Source organism: Gekko japonicus, unplaced genomic scaffold (assembly GCF_001447785.1).
Source record: "Gekko japonicus isolate JY-2015 unplaced genomic scaffold, Gekko_japonicus_V1.1 scaffold765, whole genome shotgun sequence".
Taxonomy (NCBI): Eukaryota; Metazoa; Chordata; class Lepidosauria; order Squamata; family Gekkonidae; genus Gekko; species Gekko japonicus.
Window position 1 is genome coordinate 223341 of NW_015163110.1, and position 19405 is coordinate 242745.

At 57.9% G+C, this 19405-nt stretch overlaps 1 protein-coding gene across 1 annotated transcript; it reads right to left on the reverse strand.

Moving 5' to 3' along the window:
* Positions 1-1071: 1071 nt before the first annotated feature.
* DNAJB5 (DnaJ heat shock protein family (Hsp40) member B5) lies at positions 1072-15227 on the reverse strand. The gene is made up of 4 exons (XM_015406816.1): positions 15162-15227; positions 14695-14939; positions 10046-10647; positions 1072-2358 (listed from the first exon to the last, which is right to left on the reverse strand). Exons 2-4 carry the CDS (start codon positions 14903-14905, stop codon positions 2125-2127), a joined length of 1047 nt encoding a protein of 348 aa, XP_015262302.1. The 5' UTR covers positions 14906-14939; positions 15162-15227; the 3' UTR covers positions 1072-2124.
* Between the last annotated feature and the right edge of the window lie 4178 nt (positions 15228-19405).

Here is a 19405-nt window from a genome sequence, read left to right on the forward strand (position 1 = left end):
GGTCAAATGCCCCCAGAGATTCTCTGATTTGACCTGAGTCCACCCCAATGTCCTTCGGCAACCAAAGAACCAACAGAAACCCACCAAGAGGATCAGCTCCTGACCACCACCACCACCATCCCCCACCCCCAGGACAAAGATGGCCACCCTCTCTCAGCCCTTGGCCTTGGCAGGGGGAAGAGGCCCATGGCAGCTCGGCCTGGCCTGCCTCGCAGGGGTGTGCTGAGGAGTAGGCGGGGGAAAGCAGGCACCACTGCCTTACCTTCCTCTACTTTCCAACTTGGCCTGCAGACGCCGCAGGCTTCCTGTTTCTCCTCGCACACACGGATCGCTCACAGTTCCTGTTTTTAAAATAGTTTTTTATTTTTAAATATTAATACAGGACATTACAAAAATCAGAGGAAAGAAATACAAAAAAACTGCTATAAAACCACGAGGAGGCTCGCTGAACCGGAGAAAAGCCCCCAAAGGGGCTGCCGCCTTCTCCGCCAACTCCGACCTGCCGGCCCCCGGCATCCCCAGAGCTTTTTTGTATTTTTTTTAAAAACCACACACGTACACACACGCTCCCACGCACGCACACCCAGCCACACCCACACCCGCTCTGGAGGGAGCAGAAAAAGGCCTTGTCGTAACCATTCAAATGGGTTGATTTGAGCCAAATACTGCGTGGACAGTTTCAATCTTCCCCCCCAAAAAATTGCACGTTAAAAGACTTCGACGCGTTAGATTCTGTACACCTATACAGGGGGCGGCTGGGGCTTTGTGCATTCCGACACGCCACCCCCTCCGGCACATAAAATACTTTTTAGCAGAGTAGCAGCTCCAAAAATCAGCTGACCCGCCGTGAGAAACCCAGGAGGAGGGCCAGCAGCCCAGCGACACCCCCCCCTCTTCCCCACCACCCAGGGAGTCAGCCCCCTTTCAAGGCAGAAGAAATACCTCAGTTCAAAGATACAAAGCTGGGGACCCCGTGGAAGGGAGTTTTGGCACCACATTTCAGGGAGCAGAAGGGGGTGGGGGGAGCTTTTGAAAAGCAGCTTCAAAGCCTTACGGAAGTCAGGCCCCATTAACGGCTCAGTCCCCAGAGGGGCCCCTGCAGATGAAGCAAAGTTTAGCTGGCAAGAAGTCGTGTTGGGTTAGCAACTTCTCCCTCGGAAAAAGGTTTTTGAAAAACACGCTGTTGGCAACCACCCCAGCACCCCAGCGGATCTCAGCCCTCCGCCCCGCCCCTTCTGCGGCCCCGGAAGGTAAAAGGCCCCACGCCGGTCCCTGCCGCCACGTGACATCGGCCCAGGCGCTGCTCCTGGCCTCTGGCCCAACACAGCGGCCTGGTGCGGGAGGGAGAAGCGCTGCCCCAAGGTAGACAAGCACGCACCACTCTGCACAACCCAAAACGGACAGGCGAGAGACCAACCCTTGCAAAGTTTCTATTGGAGCAAGCGAGAGCAGGAGTCCAGGCAGGCCCAGCGAGAGCGGCGGCCACGGCGGCTGGGCGCTCGGGCAGCGCTGGCCAGAAGGGTGCCCCCAGCTCTCCCGCAGTGCCGCAACGGAGGAGCCCACCCTGGCCGGGTACGGCTTGGCAGAGGAAAAAGTCAGTGTCCTTTGCAGAGGAGGAGGAGCCGGGAGAAAGGCTCTGCCACTCCCGGCAGGTGCACTCGTGGTTCGGGAGAGCTTGGCTCTGGGTTCGAATTGGCCTGCTCTGGGCACACCAGGCTGGGCCGGCTTTTGGCATGAGCCGGTCGTCCAAGCAGCAGCGGTGAGAAGATCTTCAGACGCCCCGGCAGGAACGGGAGAGGTGCCGTAGTCCGATCTGCACCGAGGCTCCCGCTGAGTGCGGCAGGGTCAGTTGTCCAGCAGCAGCAGCCCGCAGAGCGACCGTGGGCACACGCAGGCGGGGCTCCCGCTCACACGCGGCCGGGGAGCCAGGTCCGGGGAGGGGCAGGGAAAGGGAGAGAGCACAGACAAGCCAGGCCAGCGTGCCTCCTGGGAAAGGAGGGTGTGGTCTGCAGTGAGCCCCCGGGCACGGTACAGGCCGCGGGGCGTGAAGTATCGCTGCTTACAGCTGGCAAGGTGGAGAGGAGGCCGGCCCGGCCCGGGGGCGGCGGTGGGGGGGCCGCGCGCCTAGGAGCAGGGGAGGTGTTGCTTGAGGATCTGCCGGGTCTGGGGGGCTATCCGGTCCGGGAAGCGGACTTTGAACTCTACAATCAAGTCTCCGCGCTGGGTGGGGACCTTGGGGAAGGGGAGCCCCTCCCCCCGCAGTCTCTTCACCGTGCCGGGCTTGATGATGTCGTTGCAGGGCAGGGGGATGACGCGCCCGTCGACGGTGGGAATGTTGACGGTGCAGCCGCACAAGGCCTGGAAGACACAAGCAAGACCGAGGGGAGCGTTAGGCGGGAGGCCAGGCAGACCCACACCTTCCCCCCCCCCCTTCTGGGAGCTGAAACTCTGGAGCAGGGGGGGGACCTTCCCTGCCAGGCGCTGCCAGCCCCAGAGCTGCTCAGAGCCCACGCGGTCCTGCCACAAACTCTGAGCGAGAGCAGCTAAATTTAGAGAGGCTTCGGCGCCTAATCCCCCAGTGAGGTAACCGAGCGGTCTTCAGATGTTTCCACAGCTCCCCCCCCCACCCTCAGCTGTTGTGCTCACAGCCCCTGGCAGCCGGCCGCCTCCGGAAGGTGGCACAAGCCGAGGAGAGGCTCCGGCCTTCCCAGGGACACGCAGGGCCACTTCCAGGGCCACGAGGAGGCCTTCGGACGGTCTCTCCTGCCTGTTGCAGCGAGGCCGGGGAGGGGGGCAATAAACCATCCAGGTGGGCTATTCTTACGGCGTCAGAGCTGCCAAAGGGTCCACCTGAATGCTGACTCCAGGGGAGCAACCCCCAAAACAACAAGCCCCCCCATTCTCATCCCCCCCCTTGCTTTTCCACTTGGGGGAGCCACGTGCCTGGCTGAGGCTCCCCGTTACGGTGCCAGTCGAGATGAGTGAGTCCAAGCCCGTGACCTGGCATGTCCCAGAATGACTAGCTCCTTGTCCTTTGGGAGATGGCACAGCTCCACCCAGCCCCGCCCGGCCAAGGAGAGGGAAGCTGAGCTTCACGCATATGGACAGCTGTGCTCCGAGCTGCCTGGTGTGCACCCAGAGCTAAGGGACGGGAAGCCAGGGAGCGTTTCCCTGCATTCAGCTTGCTTACTGGAGGCCCAGGAGCGATCTCCTTGCACAGCCGGCCTGCAGAGCACAGACAAAACCCTCACTTGGGCAAGATCTCCCTGGGGGGGCAGCCTCCGGACTGGGCTTTGAGCTGGCTTCCCCGGGGGGCTGCGTTCCCACGAGGGAAACGAGAGCAGGCAGGTGGTTCTTCCCTGCGGAAACACCGTCATGCCCCACCTGAGGAGGAGGAGGAGGAGGGGCCCTCCCAGCCCCCGAAGCCCCCCCACACACACACCTTTCATTTCAATTAATGTCAACAGAAGAGCCTGGAAGGAAAAACCGGTGGAAGAGCCGCCCATGCATTGCACATTTCGCACAGAAGGTGGCAGGGAAAAGCCGCACGGAGCTCATGTGGAGCGAGAAGGCCCCGAGTGGCGTCCTCAGGTGAACCTGCCAGCTCCGGAAACAGCCCAAAAACACCAGCCGCTCGTGGCGAAGAGGAATGGCGAGGCGGCCCCAAAGGAGTTGGCGAGGCAAGCGGCGGGAGGAGGTACGGATACTGGAACAGGTCAGCCACTGTGGACCGGAGAATCCGGGCCTCGCTTCCGGGCGGAAGGAGGGGGCGTTCACGAAAGGTGTCTGATGGCCCTTCGGGGTCCACAGGGGAGGGGCGTTCCGCCAAAGAAGGGAAGGGAGGGTGTGCTGAGCCCCATCCCCAGATTGCCTCCTTTTGGAGAAACGGCTGCTGCAGTGGGAAGAGGTCTGTGTCCGTCCCCACCCCCCACCCCAGAGCCCCGGCCAGCTCCAGAAGGCAGGGAGGGCCACCGTGGGGCTGCCTCATGAGCTTCAGGCTACTGACTGCCACGGCTCCGAGCGTGGGGCTAGCTTGGCACGTAGCCCCTAGCCAACCCAGAACCATCGGTGCAGGAGCCACAGGGGGCTCAACTCCCCCCACACACACACAGCTGGGAGAACTCCCTCTTTGCTTGGCTCGCTTGTCAATACAAGACACAAACACATTTGCTGCAGCTGACCGGCGTCAGGGACAATTCTGACTATTGCTGTGGTCTGCCCTGAGCCCGTTCGCAGGGAGGGCGGACCATAAAGATGGAAGATAAATAAATAAATAATACACTAAACAAACTCAACATGAGCCTGCAGTGCAATCTGGCTGCGACGAAAGCAAATGCAATCTTAGGATGCATTCACAGAAGCATCGTGTCCAGATCAAGGGAGGTGGCCGTTCCGCTCTATTCTACTATGGTCAGGCCTCACCCGGAGTCCTGTGTCCAGTTTTGGGCACCACATTTGAGGAAGAAGGTTGACAAGCTTGAGCGTGTCCAGAAGAGGGCAACCGGGACGGTGAGAGGGTTGGAATCCAAGGCCGAAAGGCCGAAAGAGTTGGGTCTGTTTAGCCTGGGAAAGAGAAGGCTTAGAGGGGACATGATTGCAGTCTTCAAGCATCTGAAGGGCTGTCATGTAGAAGATGGAGCAGATCTATTCCCTCTTGCTCCGGATTGCAAGACTAGATCTAATGGGTGGAAATTACAAGGGAGTCGATACTGACTAAATATCAGGAAAAACTTTCTGACTGTAAGAGTGGTTGAGCAGCGGAACAGTCTAGTCTGCCTTGGGAGGTGGTGGATGCTCCTTCGCTGGACGTTTCCAAGCGGAGGCTGGACGACCATCCTTCGGCTATGCTCCTGCAGAGTGCAGGGGGTTGGACTAGATGACCTGAAAGGTCCCTTCCAACTCTAACATTCTATGATTCTATGATACGTGGGCTGGCCCAAACTATGGGGCACCAGTTCCAAAAAAGAGACTGAAGTAGTTTACTGTTTCCGTACAGTATTCAGGTCACCTGACTGTTTCGTGCATTTCTCTCCCATCGTGAAAGTCCCCGGGGGGGGGGGGGGGGGGCCCCCCCCCCAAACAGGGCCCAAAAAAAACCCCCCAAATGGGGCTCAGACCACACACCCCGGAGCCCCACAGTCCTCCTCTCCTTTACCAGGGGCCTGAAAGAGGGTGCCAGGCTTGAGCGGGAGATCGGCAGGGCACTGCTCACTCCCTTCACCCAACAGAGGACACCTGGCTTCAAGCAACCCTCGAAAGCAGCCGGAGCCAAAAAGGGCTGCAACCCACTCCTCCCCCAAGGGTTAGCGAAGGGCCCGGATCCTGCCCCTTTGTGCAGTCCCTCGCACCATGCACCGCCTGCCTTGGTGGCGCCCTGATCTGTGGCACAGGATACAGGCACACGTGCGGAAGCAAAGGTGCCCCTCCGTGGGTGCGCTGCCAGAAAAGGGACATTGCAGAGCTGAGGACGGCGGCCAAGGTGATGAGGGGGCTGGAGCCCCTTCCCCCGGAGGAAAGGCCGGAGAGTCTTGGGGACTTCACCATTTAAAAAAGAGACCACTCCGGGGGCGGGGGGGACACATGACAGGGGTGTATAACATTATGCACGGGGTGGGGAGAGAGTTGACAAAGAAACATTGTTCTCCCTCTCCCAAAACAGTAGAAATACCAGCCATGGTGACTAAAGGGAACCTCCACGTTCGGAGGCAGTGAGCCTCTGTCATGATCCTGGGCCTAGAGTGGTGGTGGCGGCCTACAGGCTCTAGGGAGGCCTAGTGGCTCCAGGCAAGCCTGTACTAGAGTAGCTATCAGGGCCTACATTTCCCAGGTAACCTTTTGGGCCCTGTGATTGGCTGACAGCGGGTTTGGAGGGAAAAGTTGCACCAGTAGAACAGTGGAGGGCAGTGCCTGGGAAGAAGCGATAAAAGGCCTTGCCCATAGTAGAGATGTGAAGGCCCAGAAAAAAACTGGAAAAATTCGGGGCGGGGGGGAAACCGGGTTTTTTCCTGAGGCCTTTTTTGTTTTTTCCCGAAAAATTAAAAAAAGGAAAAAAAATTGATTATGGAACATTTTATTTTAACATGATGAATAAAATATTTTAAGACAAGGTGTTCAAATATTTTCCAAATCATTTCTAAAAAATATGTATGGTATCAGATTTATCTTATTTCTGAGGACACTGAGGACAAGCAAGTCCTAGGTGACAAACTGAACTCTCCAATGCAAGAACAAGATGCATTTCTTCCTCTAGGAGGTGCTCGCGGGCACTCGTGGGCACTCCATGAAATTGCTGAGCGGTCGGGTTAGAACGGATAAAAGGAAGTACTTCTTCACCCAAAGAGTGATTAACACTTGGAATTCACTGCCACAGGAAGTGGTGGCGGCTACAAGCATGGACGGCTTCAAAAGGGAATTAGATAAGCATATGGAGCAGAGGTCCATCAGTGGCTATTAGCCACAAGGTATAGATAGGGACTCTGGGGCAAGGGATGCTCTGTATTCTGGGTGCTTGGGGGGGTCAACAGTGGGAGGGCTCCTAGTGTCCTGGCCCCACTGCTGGACCTCCTGATGGCACTGGTATTTCTGGCCACTGTGTGACACAGAGTGTTGGACTGGATGGGCCTTTGGCCTGATCCAACATTGGCATCTCTTATGTTCTTATGTTGTCACAAGAAAAGAAAAAGGTCTCTGTTTTGTTTTTGCATGTGGGTGGGTATTCTGTTTGTAATAATTGTTTGGATACACTATATTTTTAGTATGCTAGTTGTGATAATTTCATGCCAAGTAAAAATGTCCATAGTCATATTTTATGCTCCTAAAGTAACAGAAAGACTTTCAATCTGGAAAAGAAAAAATAAGTGCTAATGTAGCATTTTTTTTTCAATTTTTTGAAACATTTCTGGTTTTCCCCTGAAAAAAATTGGGTTTTTTTCCAACCTTCAAAATTTCCGGAAATTTTACACCTCTAGCCCAGAGTGGGGGAGGGAGCTCACTCCCAGGGAGCAGGGCTGGTGGGAGGGTGCCGCAGGAGGAGGAGGAGGGATCCCTCACCCAAAGGGGGTGGGGGTCAGCTGGAGGCCAAAGACCTGGAGGAGCCCAGGGGCAGCACCGTCCGACGCGTTCAGGTGGCTCACTTTGCTGCGGTGTGCTCATTTTCCCTGCACGCTCTTAGAATGACCGTTGCTGTTAAATCTCTTTAAGGAGACCCACACCAGAGTGGCGGCAACAATGAGAGAGAACCTTTCTAGCCGCTGCTTGTGACAGAGTCCCAGAGCCAGGAGGGCACCTCAGGGGAAGGCCTCGGCCTCTCTGCCCTGCTGTTGGACCTCCAGAGGTCCCTGGGTGAGACGGGAGACTGGACTGGAGGGACCCTCCCTGGTCTGACCCAGCAGGGCTCTTCTGGTGTTCTTCTCAGGGGAAGGCCTCGGCCTCTCTGCCCTGTTGTTGGCTCTCCAGAGGGACTGGTTGGCCACTGTGTGAGACGGGATGCTGGACTAGGTGGACCCTCCCTGGTCTGACCCAGCAGGGCTCTTCTGGTGTTCTTCTCAGGGGAAGGCCTCGGCCTCTCTGCCCTGTTGTTGGCCCTCCAGAGGGACTGGTTGGCCACTGTGTGAGACGGGATGCTGGACTACAGGGACCCTCCCTGGTCTGACCCAGCAGGGCTCTTCTGGTGTTCTTCTCAGGGGAAGGCCTCGGCCTCTCTGCCCTGTTGCTGGCCCTCCAGAGGGACCGGCTGGCCCCTGTGTGAGGCAGGAGGCTGGACTAGAGGGACCCTCCCTGGCCTGACCCAGCAGGGCTCTTCTGGTGTCCTTATCAGGGGAAGGCCTCGGCCTCTCTGCCCTGTTGTTGGCCCTCCAGAGGAACTGGCTGGCCACTATGTGAGACGGGATGCTGGACTGGATGGACCACTGGTCTGATCCAGCACGGCTCCTTTGATGTTCTTATGTTCAATGCTTAATGCATGCATATGGAGTCCAGGTGGCAGTGGCATTTGGAGGAGGAGGGCAGGAGGAAAGCGAAGGCATTTCAAAGGCACTAATCCTCTGAGCCCCAGAGCCAGGAGGCAACATCATGGGAAGTCCACGGCCCCTGTGCCCCATTGGTGGACGTCCAAAGGAATTGGTTGGCGACTGCTTGAGAGGGGATGCTGGACTGGATGGACCCTCAGTGGATGGACCACAGCTTAAAAAGGATATTATAGCTTTGGAAAAAATGCAGAAAAAATGCAGAAAAGGGCAACTTGAATGTTAAAAGGGTTGGAACACTTTCCCTATGAAGACAGATTAAAGCGCTTGGGGCTCTTTAGCTTGGAGAAACGACGACTGAGGGGAGACATGATTGAGGTTTATAAGATTATGCATGGGAAAGAGCAGGTAGAACTCGTGGGCACTCCATGAAATTGCTGAGCAGTCAGGTTAGAATGGATAAAAGGAAGTCCTTCTTCACCCAAAGAGTGATGAACACTTGGAATTCACTGCCGCAGGAATGTGGTGGTGGCTACAAGCATGGACGGCTTCAAAAGGGAATTAGATAAGCATATGGAGCAGAGGTCCATCAGTGGCTATTAGCCACAAGGTATATAGATAGGGGCTCTGGGGCAAGTGATGCTCTGTCTTCTTGGTGCTTGGGGGGGGGTCAACAGTGGGAGGGCTTCTGGTGTCCTGACCCCACTGGTGGACCTGGTATTTCTGGCCACTGTGTGACACAGAGTGTTGGACTGGATGGGCCTTTGGCCTGATCCAACATTGGAGTCTCTTATGTTCTTATGTCTGGTCCAGCGGGGCTTTTTTGATGTTTATGTCCAAAGCCTCCAGGGGATCAGTTGGCTGGGAGACTCATGCATGCCTTGGGGCTCCCCTAAAGGTGTTCTGTCCCCGTCTCTAAGAGGGAGAGAGACTTCTCCAGCCTGTCCCAGCCACACAGGACTGGAAGATACCAGAGCTGGGAGAGCAGAAATCACTGGGCTCCACCGAGGGCTCCTGCTCTTTGTCTCTGGCCAAGTAAGGAGGAACCACCGCCTCTCCTCCACCTGCGGTGATTTTGCAGGGCCCTTCTGAGAGACCGTCAATAAGTTTCCACGGCTGCATTCGCAGCCGAGTGCTGACGTTCTGAGGTTACGAAGAGCAGTCGTCGGGGGACTCTGCCCCCGCTGCCTCTTTCAGACCCCCTCTCTCTGCCCCTCTCGGCCCACTTCCCCCATTTACAGCACACGTATGACTCTTGGGAGGGGGGCCTTCGTGGGCCACCCCTGCCTCCCCACTGCAGATGCACCCGGCCCTGTTTTCCCAGGTTCACATGCCTCAGTGAAGTCCGCTGCCTCCGGTGCTTTTCAGAGCTGAACAAGAACGGATAAAAGGAAGTCCTTCTTCACCCAAAGAGGGATGAACACATGGAATTCACTGCCACAGGAGGTGGTGGTGGCTACAAGCATGGACGGCTTCAAGAGGGAACTGGATAAACATCTGGAGCAGAGGTCCATCGGTGGCCCCTATTAGCCACAAGGTATATAGATAGGAACTCTCAGGCTGGGGCAAGGGATGCTCGGTCTTCTTGGTGCTTGGGGGGGGGGAACAGTGGGAGGGCTTCTTGTGTCCTCCTGGCCCCACTGCTGGACCTCCTGATGGCCCCTGGTATTTCTGGTCACTGTGTGACACAAGAGTGTTGGACTGGATGGGCCACTGGCCTGATCCAACATTGGCGTCTCTTATGTTCTTAAGAACGATGCCCTCCTAAACTCTTGCGTGGGCTAGGAGCCACCGATGGAGGGCACGGGGCTCTGTCCTCTGCACCAGTCTACCCGGGCAAGGCAGCTTTTCCCAGGGAAGAGGGAGGGATGCAGAGCCACTGACAGAGAGCCACTGGCCAGGAAAACCAGCAGGGCACCAGAGAGGCTGGTCGCATCAGCACACACACACACACACGCCCTTTCTTCTCCCTTTGAGACGCAGCATGGCCAAGACCCCCTTGGGAGCGTGGCGCACCCGGGGAGAACGCCCACTGACTTCTCCCCCCCCTCCCCCCTTTCAGTCTGGAGCCAAGGACTGACCTCTTTCAGGCTGATCATGGCCGCGTAGATGATGTTTGTCCCGTCCCGCCTGAAGTGGGTGTGCGGCTTGTCTTTCAAGACGAAGACGATGTCGGCGGGGATGTTGTCAGGCGTGGCATCCCCTTCCTTGGGGAAAGTGATCTTCGTGCCCTCTTTCCACCCGCGCTTGATGACGATGTTCAGGATCTTGTCCTCGGCCCGCACGGTCCTCCCGTCCGGGTTCAGCCGGCGGCGGGTGATCTTCATCCGCTTGGTGGCGCCGTGGTAGATCTCCTCCAGGGAGACCTTCAGCTCGTGGACCACCGGGGGGTCCTGCACCTTCCGCCGCATGTGGATGGGCTCTGGGTGCCGCCGGTGAACACCGCTGAGGCCGTTGAAGCCGAACCGCCCAAAGGCACTGAAGGGGTCGTCGCTGTCCTCGTCGACGTCCATGTCGTCGTGGTCGAAGCCGTTGAAGACTCGGGAGCGACCGCTGGTGAAGAAGATGTCGAAGGGATTCGAGCCCCCAAAGAAGGAGGCAAAGGTGGCGTGGGGGTCTCCGTGGAAGGTGTAGTGGAAGGTGCTCCCTGTGTTGCCGGTGGAGCCGCCGCCTGTTTTGAGCCCTAGAGCAGAAGAGAACCACCGGTCAGGGGACTGAGAAAGCAGAGACGGAACACAGACCGACAGGAAACACAGCCTGAATCCACGTACTTCTTCACCCAAAGAGTGATGAACACATGGAATTCACTGCCACGGGAGGGGGTGGCGGCTACAAGCATGGACAGCTTCAAAAGGGAATTGGATAAGCATATGGAGCAGAGGTCCATCAGTGGCTACTAACCACCAGGTATAGAGAGGGGCTCTGGGGCAAGTGATGCCCTGTCATCTTGGTGCTTGGGGGGGGGGGGTCAACAGTGGGAGGGTTTCTAATGTCCTGGCCCCACTGGTGGACCTCCTGATGGCCCCTGGTATTTCTGGCCACTGTGTAATACAGAGTGTTGGACTGGATGGGCCATTGGCCTGATCCAACATTGGCGTCTCTTATGTTCTTATGTTATGTTCTTATGTTCACGGCTCACCAGACAGGCTGACTGTTCCCTAATTTTGCCTGCTCCTGCTAAACCACAGTGTGTGGAAGGGGAAACGTCACTTCAGCGGCACCTGCTCCCCACACGTTCCGCTGAAGGCTGTATGAGAAGCTTCTGCAGCCCCGAAGCCTCCTCCCCGCCCCCGCCCCCCAGCCAGAGTGGCAGCAGCAGTTCTTCTCGGGCAAGGCAGGCCAGCCACTGAGAACCAGGAGGGCCACGCAGGAGGCGCCTGCAACCGTCGTCTGGTGCTCCAGCACAATGCCAAAGAGGCTGTAATTCAGCCGCTCACCCCTTCCGCCCCCCTCCCGGCTGCACTGCGAGGCCCCCCAGGCCCCCGCCACCTCCAGGGAGCCTGCAATCCCTGCAGGCAGAGGACACGCATCCGATCCCTTGGGCGGAAGGCGGGAGGGCACGGGGGGCCATTGGGGTCTGCCCTCAGGAGAGGCTGAAGGGCAGGCTGCCTACCCCAGCTCATTCTAGGGAGAACTTCCTGGTCCCACCTCTCCTGTGGAGAGTGACTCTTCTCTAAGGCCGCCGACTGTGGTGTGGGTGTAAGAGGCCTTGCAGCAGGGATGGGCACAGGGTGGCGCTCCTGATCCCTCCTGACCAGTGTTCCCTCTAAGCTGAGATAGTATGAGCCAGCTCAGTTTTTTAGCCTCCAGCTCACACATTTTTGTCTCCGCTCAGGAAGGATGGCTCCAGAGCAAACTAATTTATGCAGCGGCAGCCAAATCGCTCGCTCACAGCTTTAATGCCAGTCGTTCACAGAATAGAATTTTTGCTCACAAGACTCCACAGCTGAGAGGGAGCCCTGCTCCTGACTGCATGAATATGCTCGCCCAAGCCCTGCAGGGACTTCATACGAACTTCACTCTTAGGCAGGGGTCATTTCCTGCAGGAGCGCACAGGAGCGGAGCTCCGGCAGTAAAGAGCCCAGGGGACAGGCACATGCAACAGGCCCCACCCCCTGCTTTCAGCAGCCCTCAGTCAGGGCAAGAAGCAGTCAGGTAAGTTGCAGAGCCAAAACAGTCCAAAACAGTCCAGTGGCACCTTTAAGACCAAGTTTTATTCAGGTACAAGCTCTCCCTCCTCTGCGAGGACAGATCTGCACGTCCCCCCCCCCCAAATAGCTAGCAATCCAAACAGTCCAGTGGAGCCTGAGTGATGAGTGTTGCCTTCTGACACACTTCCGGTGATGTCAGGGGGCGTGGCATATGCAAATAAGTTATGCTAATGACTTATGCTAATGAGCTCCTGCACCTCTTTTTCTACAAAATGACCCCTGCTCTTAGGCAATAATTTCTACTATTCAAGAGCGAAATAGAGCTCAAGGGAGCTTGAAAAACACCCAGCCAGACCAATTCCTCTGCAGAGTTTGCTTCTGGCCTGGTTCCTGAAGAGCCCCTGCCTGGAAAACAGGTATCCGTCTCCTCCTCTGTACCTCTCCTGGAAGCCCCAGACAGATTCACAGCTCCAAGCCAATGTTTCTCATGAAACGCCACAACCGGAAGTCCTTCCAGAAGGAGGACTTGTGAAGACACGGGACTCGCTGCGCCTGGGCCCCGCCCTGAAGAGCCCTGCAGCTGGAGGAGGGGGGTCTTCCCTCTGCCCACCCCCCACCAAGCCATCAGACTCCAGGACAAGCCACAGCTCACAAGCAAACTGCTGCAGCAGCCGCGGGTAGGAGAGAAGGGGGAAGCAGAGGAAGCTTCCTAGGAGACGGGGGACGGGGCCAAGGGACATCGCTCCTCGAGAGGGGGGAGGCCTTCAGCAGCCACAAAGATGGCCAGTGAGCAATGTTTGGGCTCCTTTTAGCAGAAGCTTTTAACAGCAAAATGCTCAAGATCGGCGGCATCTTTGAGGGCTCACGCTGAACGTGGAAAGGGGACGCCGTGCCGCGGAGAAAGCTCTCTGGCCTCCCAAAAGTCCTCGCCAAGGGACAACGTCAGGTGCCACCCCCTCTGGCTCGTCCACTCAGTGACTCTCCCCCTCGACGACAGGGACCCTTATGGATTCACAGGCTGAGCGGGTGGCCCCGTCCCCGGCTCCTTTCTTTTTAATTTAGTCTCACCACCCCTCTTCTGGGCTGCCCCGAGATGCACCCGAATGAAACGGCTAAGTGGAGTTCTTGGAACAGGTTTTCCACAAACCCCCGTTATTCCTTGAACAGAAGCGAAGACTGCTGCAATTATGTCCTGCCTGTCACCACTATGACATAATTAGATCCTACAGACAGACAGACAGACAGACAGAGAGAGAGAGAGAGAGAGAGAGAGAGAGAGAGAGAGAGAGAGAGAGAGAGACGGAGTGTGCGCACGCCAGCAGAACCTCTGCCAGGTCTGAGCCTTTTATTTTGGGGCCAAACCACAAAGCCATCTGCTGCCTCCGTATCCTGACGCCTCCCCGAGGAGTCAGGCTCAAGGTTCCCTTCCCCCACCTGCCCCCACTCTTCCGCGGGGGCTCCGATGGGCGAATGTGTGTGCCGTCTCCGCAATTTTGCCACACGTTTCTTTTAAACATGTTTCTAGGCCATAAGGGTGCAGCACATGATAGCGCACCTGTTAATGGACTGGAAGTGGTGGGGGGAGGGAGGGAGAGACCACGTCTGCACAGGCTCCTGCCCTTTCCTGCCCAGCTTCGTAAACAAGGCAGTCCAAATCTTCTCCCGTCAACGCTCCCCCTGCTGCCATCTCCGACTCCCAGATTCTTTCGAAAAGATTCCGGGAGTGAGATGTACGTGAAACGAATGCACAAATGCTGGCCCATTTGGCCTAAATGTATTCCGATCACAGAATCTGCCTTTTCTGGGCCAGAATGTGATTTGCAGCGGGCCAGCAAAATCTGCCAGAGACTGTTCATTCCCGATCTTCTGCACAGCGAGTCCTGGGCCGATCTGGCTGATTCACGCGACTGCTATTCCCGGCTCCCTTCCCTCCCCGGCACAACAGGCCCGCGGAACCTGCCCTGCTCCCTGCCAACGGCCAGGCCTTGCTTATGAAACAAGGAGCTATTACTAAAATTGGGAAAGGCTGCAACTCAGAGAGAGAGAGAGAGAGACAGAGAGAGAGACACACACACACACCCAGGGCAGCATGTACTGAAAAGGAAGCAGAGCGCCGGCAGAAGGCAGAAGCCAAGCCTCAATTATGCCACGGGGGACGTGTTTTCACCCACAGCCCGTCACGTGGACCTGTTTTCTCCTCGGAGCAACCCAGGAGGAACCGAGCCTTCTCGACAAGCAGGAAGAGAGCCGGTGGCCCTGAGGACTAAACCTCCACGTGAGGGCGGATCCGGCTCTCCCCACACAAGCTCCCCACAAGGGTGCTTCTCCCCACTTCCCCCCGACTGCTATCGCTGCAACCCAGAGAAGCCAGCGGAGTTCGCCCGGGGAAGCTGTTCAAGAAGCCGCCCCCAGGCCAGCCACAGCCGGTCAGGAGCTGCACTTCTGCGGGCGTGGGACCAACAGGAAGGGGCCCCAAGGCGCGAGTGGATGGGGACCCCGTCATCAAGACACCACCCCTACTCTTCCCAGGGTGGGAACCCAGACAAGGAGCAGCCGCACCCCTCCGCCGACCCCCTTACCTTCCTCCCCGTATTGGTCGTAGACGGCCCGTTTCTTGGGATCGCTCAGGACGTCGTAGGCCTCGGCAATCTCCTTGAACTTGTCCTCCGCGTTGGCGTCCTTGTTCTTATCGGGGTGGTACTTCAAGGCCATCTTCCGGTAGGCTTTCTTGATCTCGTCCTCGTTGGCCCCCGACTGGATCCCCAGGGCCTTGTAGTAATCCTTCCCCATCGTGGAGACGGTCCCGGCCACCGACTCTTTATTCCTGCAGGGAGAGAGGTGGGGAGAGGGGGTTGTCAGAAGGGCCTCCACCCAAAGAGAGGGGCAAGAGTTCCGAGACCGGGACGGTCCCCTGCCTCTTCCATCCCGAGGCGGCCCTTTCAAACCCTTCAGGCTACATCTGGGCACACGGGGGAAACTCCTGCCATCCTTCTCGGTCTATCCGGTCTATCCAGCAGGGGAAAGGGACGGCAGAAGACCCACTCACCCTTCCTCCTCTGTGAGGCTCCCGGGGCAGAGCGCTCTGCAGGAGGGGGCTGTGCTGCTACAGGGAGGGCAGGAATAGGAGCCCCACGTGACCCTGTAACCGGAGAGGGAGGCCGCTTCCCCTCCGCAAATAGGTGTGCAGGGACACGGAGCCCTGGGAGGAGGAGGAAACCGGGCAGGGCCTCTGCCATCCAGCACAGCTCCAAAAACTGCCAGGGCGGGCTTCTCCGTGCCCCTGCTCGACCGCCGGGCACCCCTGCCGGCAGGGGAGGGGGCCGGGGCCGCGGGCAAGGAGGCCAAGCAGGCGGGGGAGCCTCCGAAACAGGCCTGCCTAATGCACGGCGGAGCGAAGGGCTCCGTATCCAAGGAGCGCTTTTGTCTTCCCTCGTGCAAATTGCCTTAAAAGAACTTCTGCACACAACGCCGCGCGGGGAGTTCACGCGGGGACACGTTCCCACCATGTACCAGCGGAAAGACGGCAGAGGAGAGAGCTGTTAGACGGAGACATCTTGCGATGGTGGGAGGCTATTTTTAAAGCGTTCGCCAGCCGGGGGCATCTGCAGTGCCCAGAGAAGTGCGGCAGCCAGCTAGAAGCGCAGGAAGGGGGCCGGAGGGGTCTCCTCTCCTCCATGATGGGGGCACGGAGGCAGCCAGGAAGAGAACGTGGCGCAGCCCCCCCCCCACTATACAAAGCTATGAGGAACAGCTGGAGACCCCAGGCATGTTCTCTTTCTGCCCAGACCGCCTCTCCGGCAGGAAGCCCCTCACCACTCCTCTAAGAATACCAGAAGAGCCCCGTGGCGCCAGAGCACGGAGGGTCCATCTAGTCCAGCATCCGGGCCTTCTGGGACAGCGCCTCCTAGCACCGAGTGCCAGAGGTTTCCGGCCTCTGACCATGGCATCGACAGACCTCTCCTCCATTCCAGTGTTCCCTCTAAGCTGAGTTAGTGTGAGCTGGCTCACAGTTTTTTAGCCCCCCGGCTCACCCATTTTTGTCTTGGCTCGGGAAGGAGGGCTCCAGAGCAAACTGATTTCTGCAGCAGCCAAATCGCTCGCTCACAACTTTCATGCCGGCAGCTCACAAAGTAGAATCTTTGCTCACAAGACTCCACAGCTTAGAGGGAGCATTGCTTGCAAGCAGTGTTCCCTCTAAGCTGAGTTAGTGTGAGCTGGCTCACAGTTTTTTAGCCCCCGGCTCACACATTTCTGTCTTGGCTCAGGAAGAAGGGCTCCAGAGCAAGCTAATTAATGCAGCAGCCAATTCGCTTGCTCACAACTTTCATGCCAGTAGCTCACAAAGCAATCTTTGCTCACAAGATTCCGCAGCTTAGAGGGAGCACTGCATCCATTCATCTTTTCCCAGTCCTCTTTTCCCGCTGTCTGTGATCCTGGCCACCATCGCAACCTCTCCTGGCAGTGAACCCCACAATTTAATGACTAGCTTGGGTAAAGAAATGCATCCGCCTGTACGCATCGCCCGTCAACTCCGCTGGGCACCCCGAGTGCTAGCATGATGGAAGAAGGGGGAAGGGCTCCCTCTCTCCATCTTCTCTGTCCCATGAATGGCTTTATATGACTCTTCAGCCTTTCCAAACAGGAAAGATGCTTCAGCCCCTGAGTCATCTTGGTTCTCCTCTCCCTCATACTTTCCAGCTGTGTGAGATGCCTTTTGAGATACGGTGACCAGAGCTGTACACGTGGCATTCCAAGAAGGGCCACGCCATACAGGGGCATCAGAATATGGGCTGGCTTCATTCTCAGTCCGTTCCCTTACCATCCCCATCAGGGGAGTCTGTGCTTTTTTCACTGCGGCCACAAACTGGCTCGACGTCTTCATGGAGCTATCCCCTGTGGACCCCCGCCCCTTTCCCTCTCAGCCTTAGCCAGTTCAGACCCCATCGGCATCAGTGTGGACGGCTCATTCCACTGGGCATCACCCAACACTGGTCAACCCTGAACTCCTGCTTCTTGGGACCCCTGAAGGGCTCCAGCATCCAACCTCACCCAGGGGCCAGCCAGTTCCTCTGGAGGGCCAGCAACAGGGCAGAGAGGCCGAGGCCTGATAAGAACCTCAGAGGAGCCCTGCTGGGTCAGACCAGGAAGGGTCCCTCTAGTCCAGCCTCCCGTCTCACCCAGGGGCCAGCCAGTTCCTCTGGAGGGCCAGCAACAGGGCAGAGAGGCCGAGGCCTGATAAGAACCTCAGAGGAGCCCTGCTGGGTCAGACCAGGAAGGGTCCCTCTAGTCCAGCCTCCCGTCTCACCCAGGGGCCAGCCAGTTCCTCTGGAGGGCCAGCAACAGGGCAGAGAGGCCGAGGCCTGATAAGAACCTCAGAGGAGCCCTGCTGGGTCAGACCAGGAAGGGTCCCTCTAGTCCAGCCTCCCGTCTCACCCAGGGGCCAGCCAGTTCCTCTGGAGGGCCAGCAACAGGGCAGAGAGGCCGAGGCCTGATAAGAACCTCAGAGGAGCCCTGCTGGGTCAGACCAGGAAGGGTCCCTCTAGTCCAGCCTCCCGTCTCACCCAGGGGCCAGCCAGTTCCTCTGGAGGGCCAGCAACAGGGCAGAGAGGCCGAGACCTTCCCCTGAGTAGAACCTCATAAGAGTCCTGCTGGGTCAGACCGGTGAGGGTCCATCTAGTCCAGCATCCTGTCTCACACAGGGGCCAACCAGTTCCCCTGGAGGGCCAGCAACAGGGCATAGAGGCCGAGGCCTTCCCCTGAGAAGAACACCAGAAGAGCCCTGCTGGGTCAGACCAGGGAGGGTCCCTCTAGTCCAGCATCCTGTCTCACACAGGGGCCAGCCAGTCCCTCTGGAGGGCCAGCAACAAGGCAGAGAGGCCGAGGCCCTCCCCTGATAAGGACACCAGAAGAGCCCTGCTGGGTCAGACCAGGGAGGGTCCATCTAGTCCAGCCTCCCGTCTCACACAGTAGCCGGCCAGTTCCTCTGGAGGGCCAACAGCAAGGCAGAGAGGCCTCTCATGGAAGATCCCCGTCTAGTTTCTGCCAGGCCCTGCTGTGGGAGATCAAGGAACACACACGGACACGCACACGCACACTGAAATGCAGCCACAGGAAGTCGCAGGGATGAAGTACCCAACCCTTTCCCCAAAGGCTATTTTTCTCATCAGACATCACAACTGGGAAAACAGCTGGAGGGGAAATTGCATTTTAAAGTGCATGGTGAGGAAGGGAAGAAACACATACCATCTTGCCTGATCAGATTCGCATTCCTGAGTGCCTTATTCATTGGGGGGGGGAGTCCATTGGCCAACCTCCCCCCGCAGACCCCAAAGTGGCACAGAGGTTCAGAAGCCGGGCATGGTGGCCACAGCCTCCCTGCTGGCAGCCAGAGAACTTCACCCTCTTGTGGAAGGTCTCACGGGACAGCAGAGCAGGGAGGCGACTCCCCAACATCTTCCCACCGGCCGGGCCCCAAGGACTGGATCTTCCTGCCTATTTGCTGCTCCCCTCGCACCCAGCCTGCCCCTTCAAGGCATTCCGTGCCAAATTCCTCTCGGCTTCTGCGTCTCCCATCTGCTTCTTAAAGGCCAGAGGCGTCTCAAATACCACCACTGCCTCTGTGGCTTTTTTCCCCCGAGCGCCGAATTCCTTCCCAGCCCACCATCCGGGACTTGGACACGGAGGCCCACATTGAGCCAAATATTTATCTCCTTCTAGGCAACCGGCAGCCATGTGCTGCTCACCCTCCAAGAGAGCCGTCCTCGCCACCAGGTGCCAGCTCCACCCCAGGGCTCCGATGGTGAGATCACACACGCGGCATTAGCCGCATTCCGGCGGGAGCCATCTGCAAGCCAAGCCCTTCGCTCACTCCCGGGGCCCTCCCCCCCCTAGCAGCCCTGTGAAGCACAATGACAATGTTCCGCTTTTCTGGTTGGGTGCGTCTCCGAGGTGGCACGCACTGGTGGGCTGCAGAAGGAGTGAAGACGGCTCTCTGCCACCGGGTCAAGAGAGCAGCTGGGGCACCCTTCGGGTCACTCTTGCCCAAGATGGCCACCTCCAAAGGCATTAAAAAGGCCTCTGGGACAAGAGTGCCGTTAGAGGACCGGTGGCCCACCCGCTTGGGCGGCACCCCTGACAGGGAGGAGGCTTCTGCAGCCGGGGTCTGCTTCGTATCTGTGCCTGCGGCTTTTACGGACGAGCAACAGTTTGTGTGTTTTGAGCAACAAGCTTCACTGGAGAAGCAGGAGAGAGATAAAAATAAATCCACACATCCGCACAACCGCCTCTGGC

Bases quoted from the DNA above. Each gene is read 5' to 3' on its own strand.
- DNAJB5 (XM_015406816.1), bottom strand. From the start codon at position 14,905: ATGGGGAAGGATTACTACAAGGCCCTGGGGATCCAGTCGGGGGCCAAC. The intron at 10,648-14,694 runs GTAAGGGGGTCG...CTTCTGCTCTAG, and splicing joins CGACCAATACGGGGAGGAAG to GGCTCAAAACAGGCGGCGGC. The intron at 2,359-10,045 runs GTCAGTCCTTGG...TGTGTCTTCCAG, and splicing joins CCATGATCAGCCTGAAAGAG to GCCTTGTGCGGCTGCACCGT.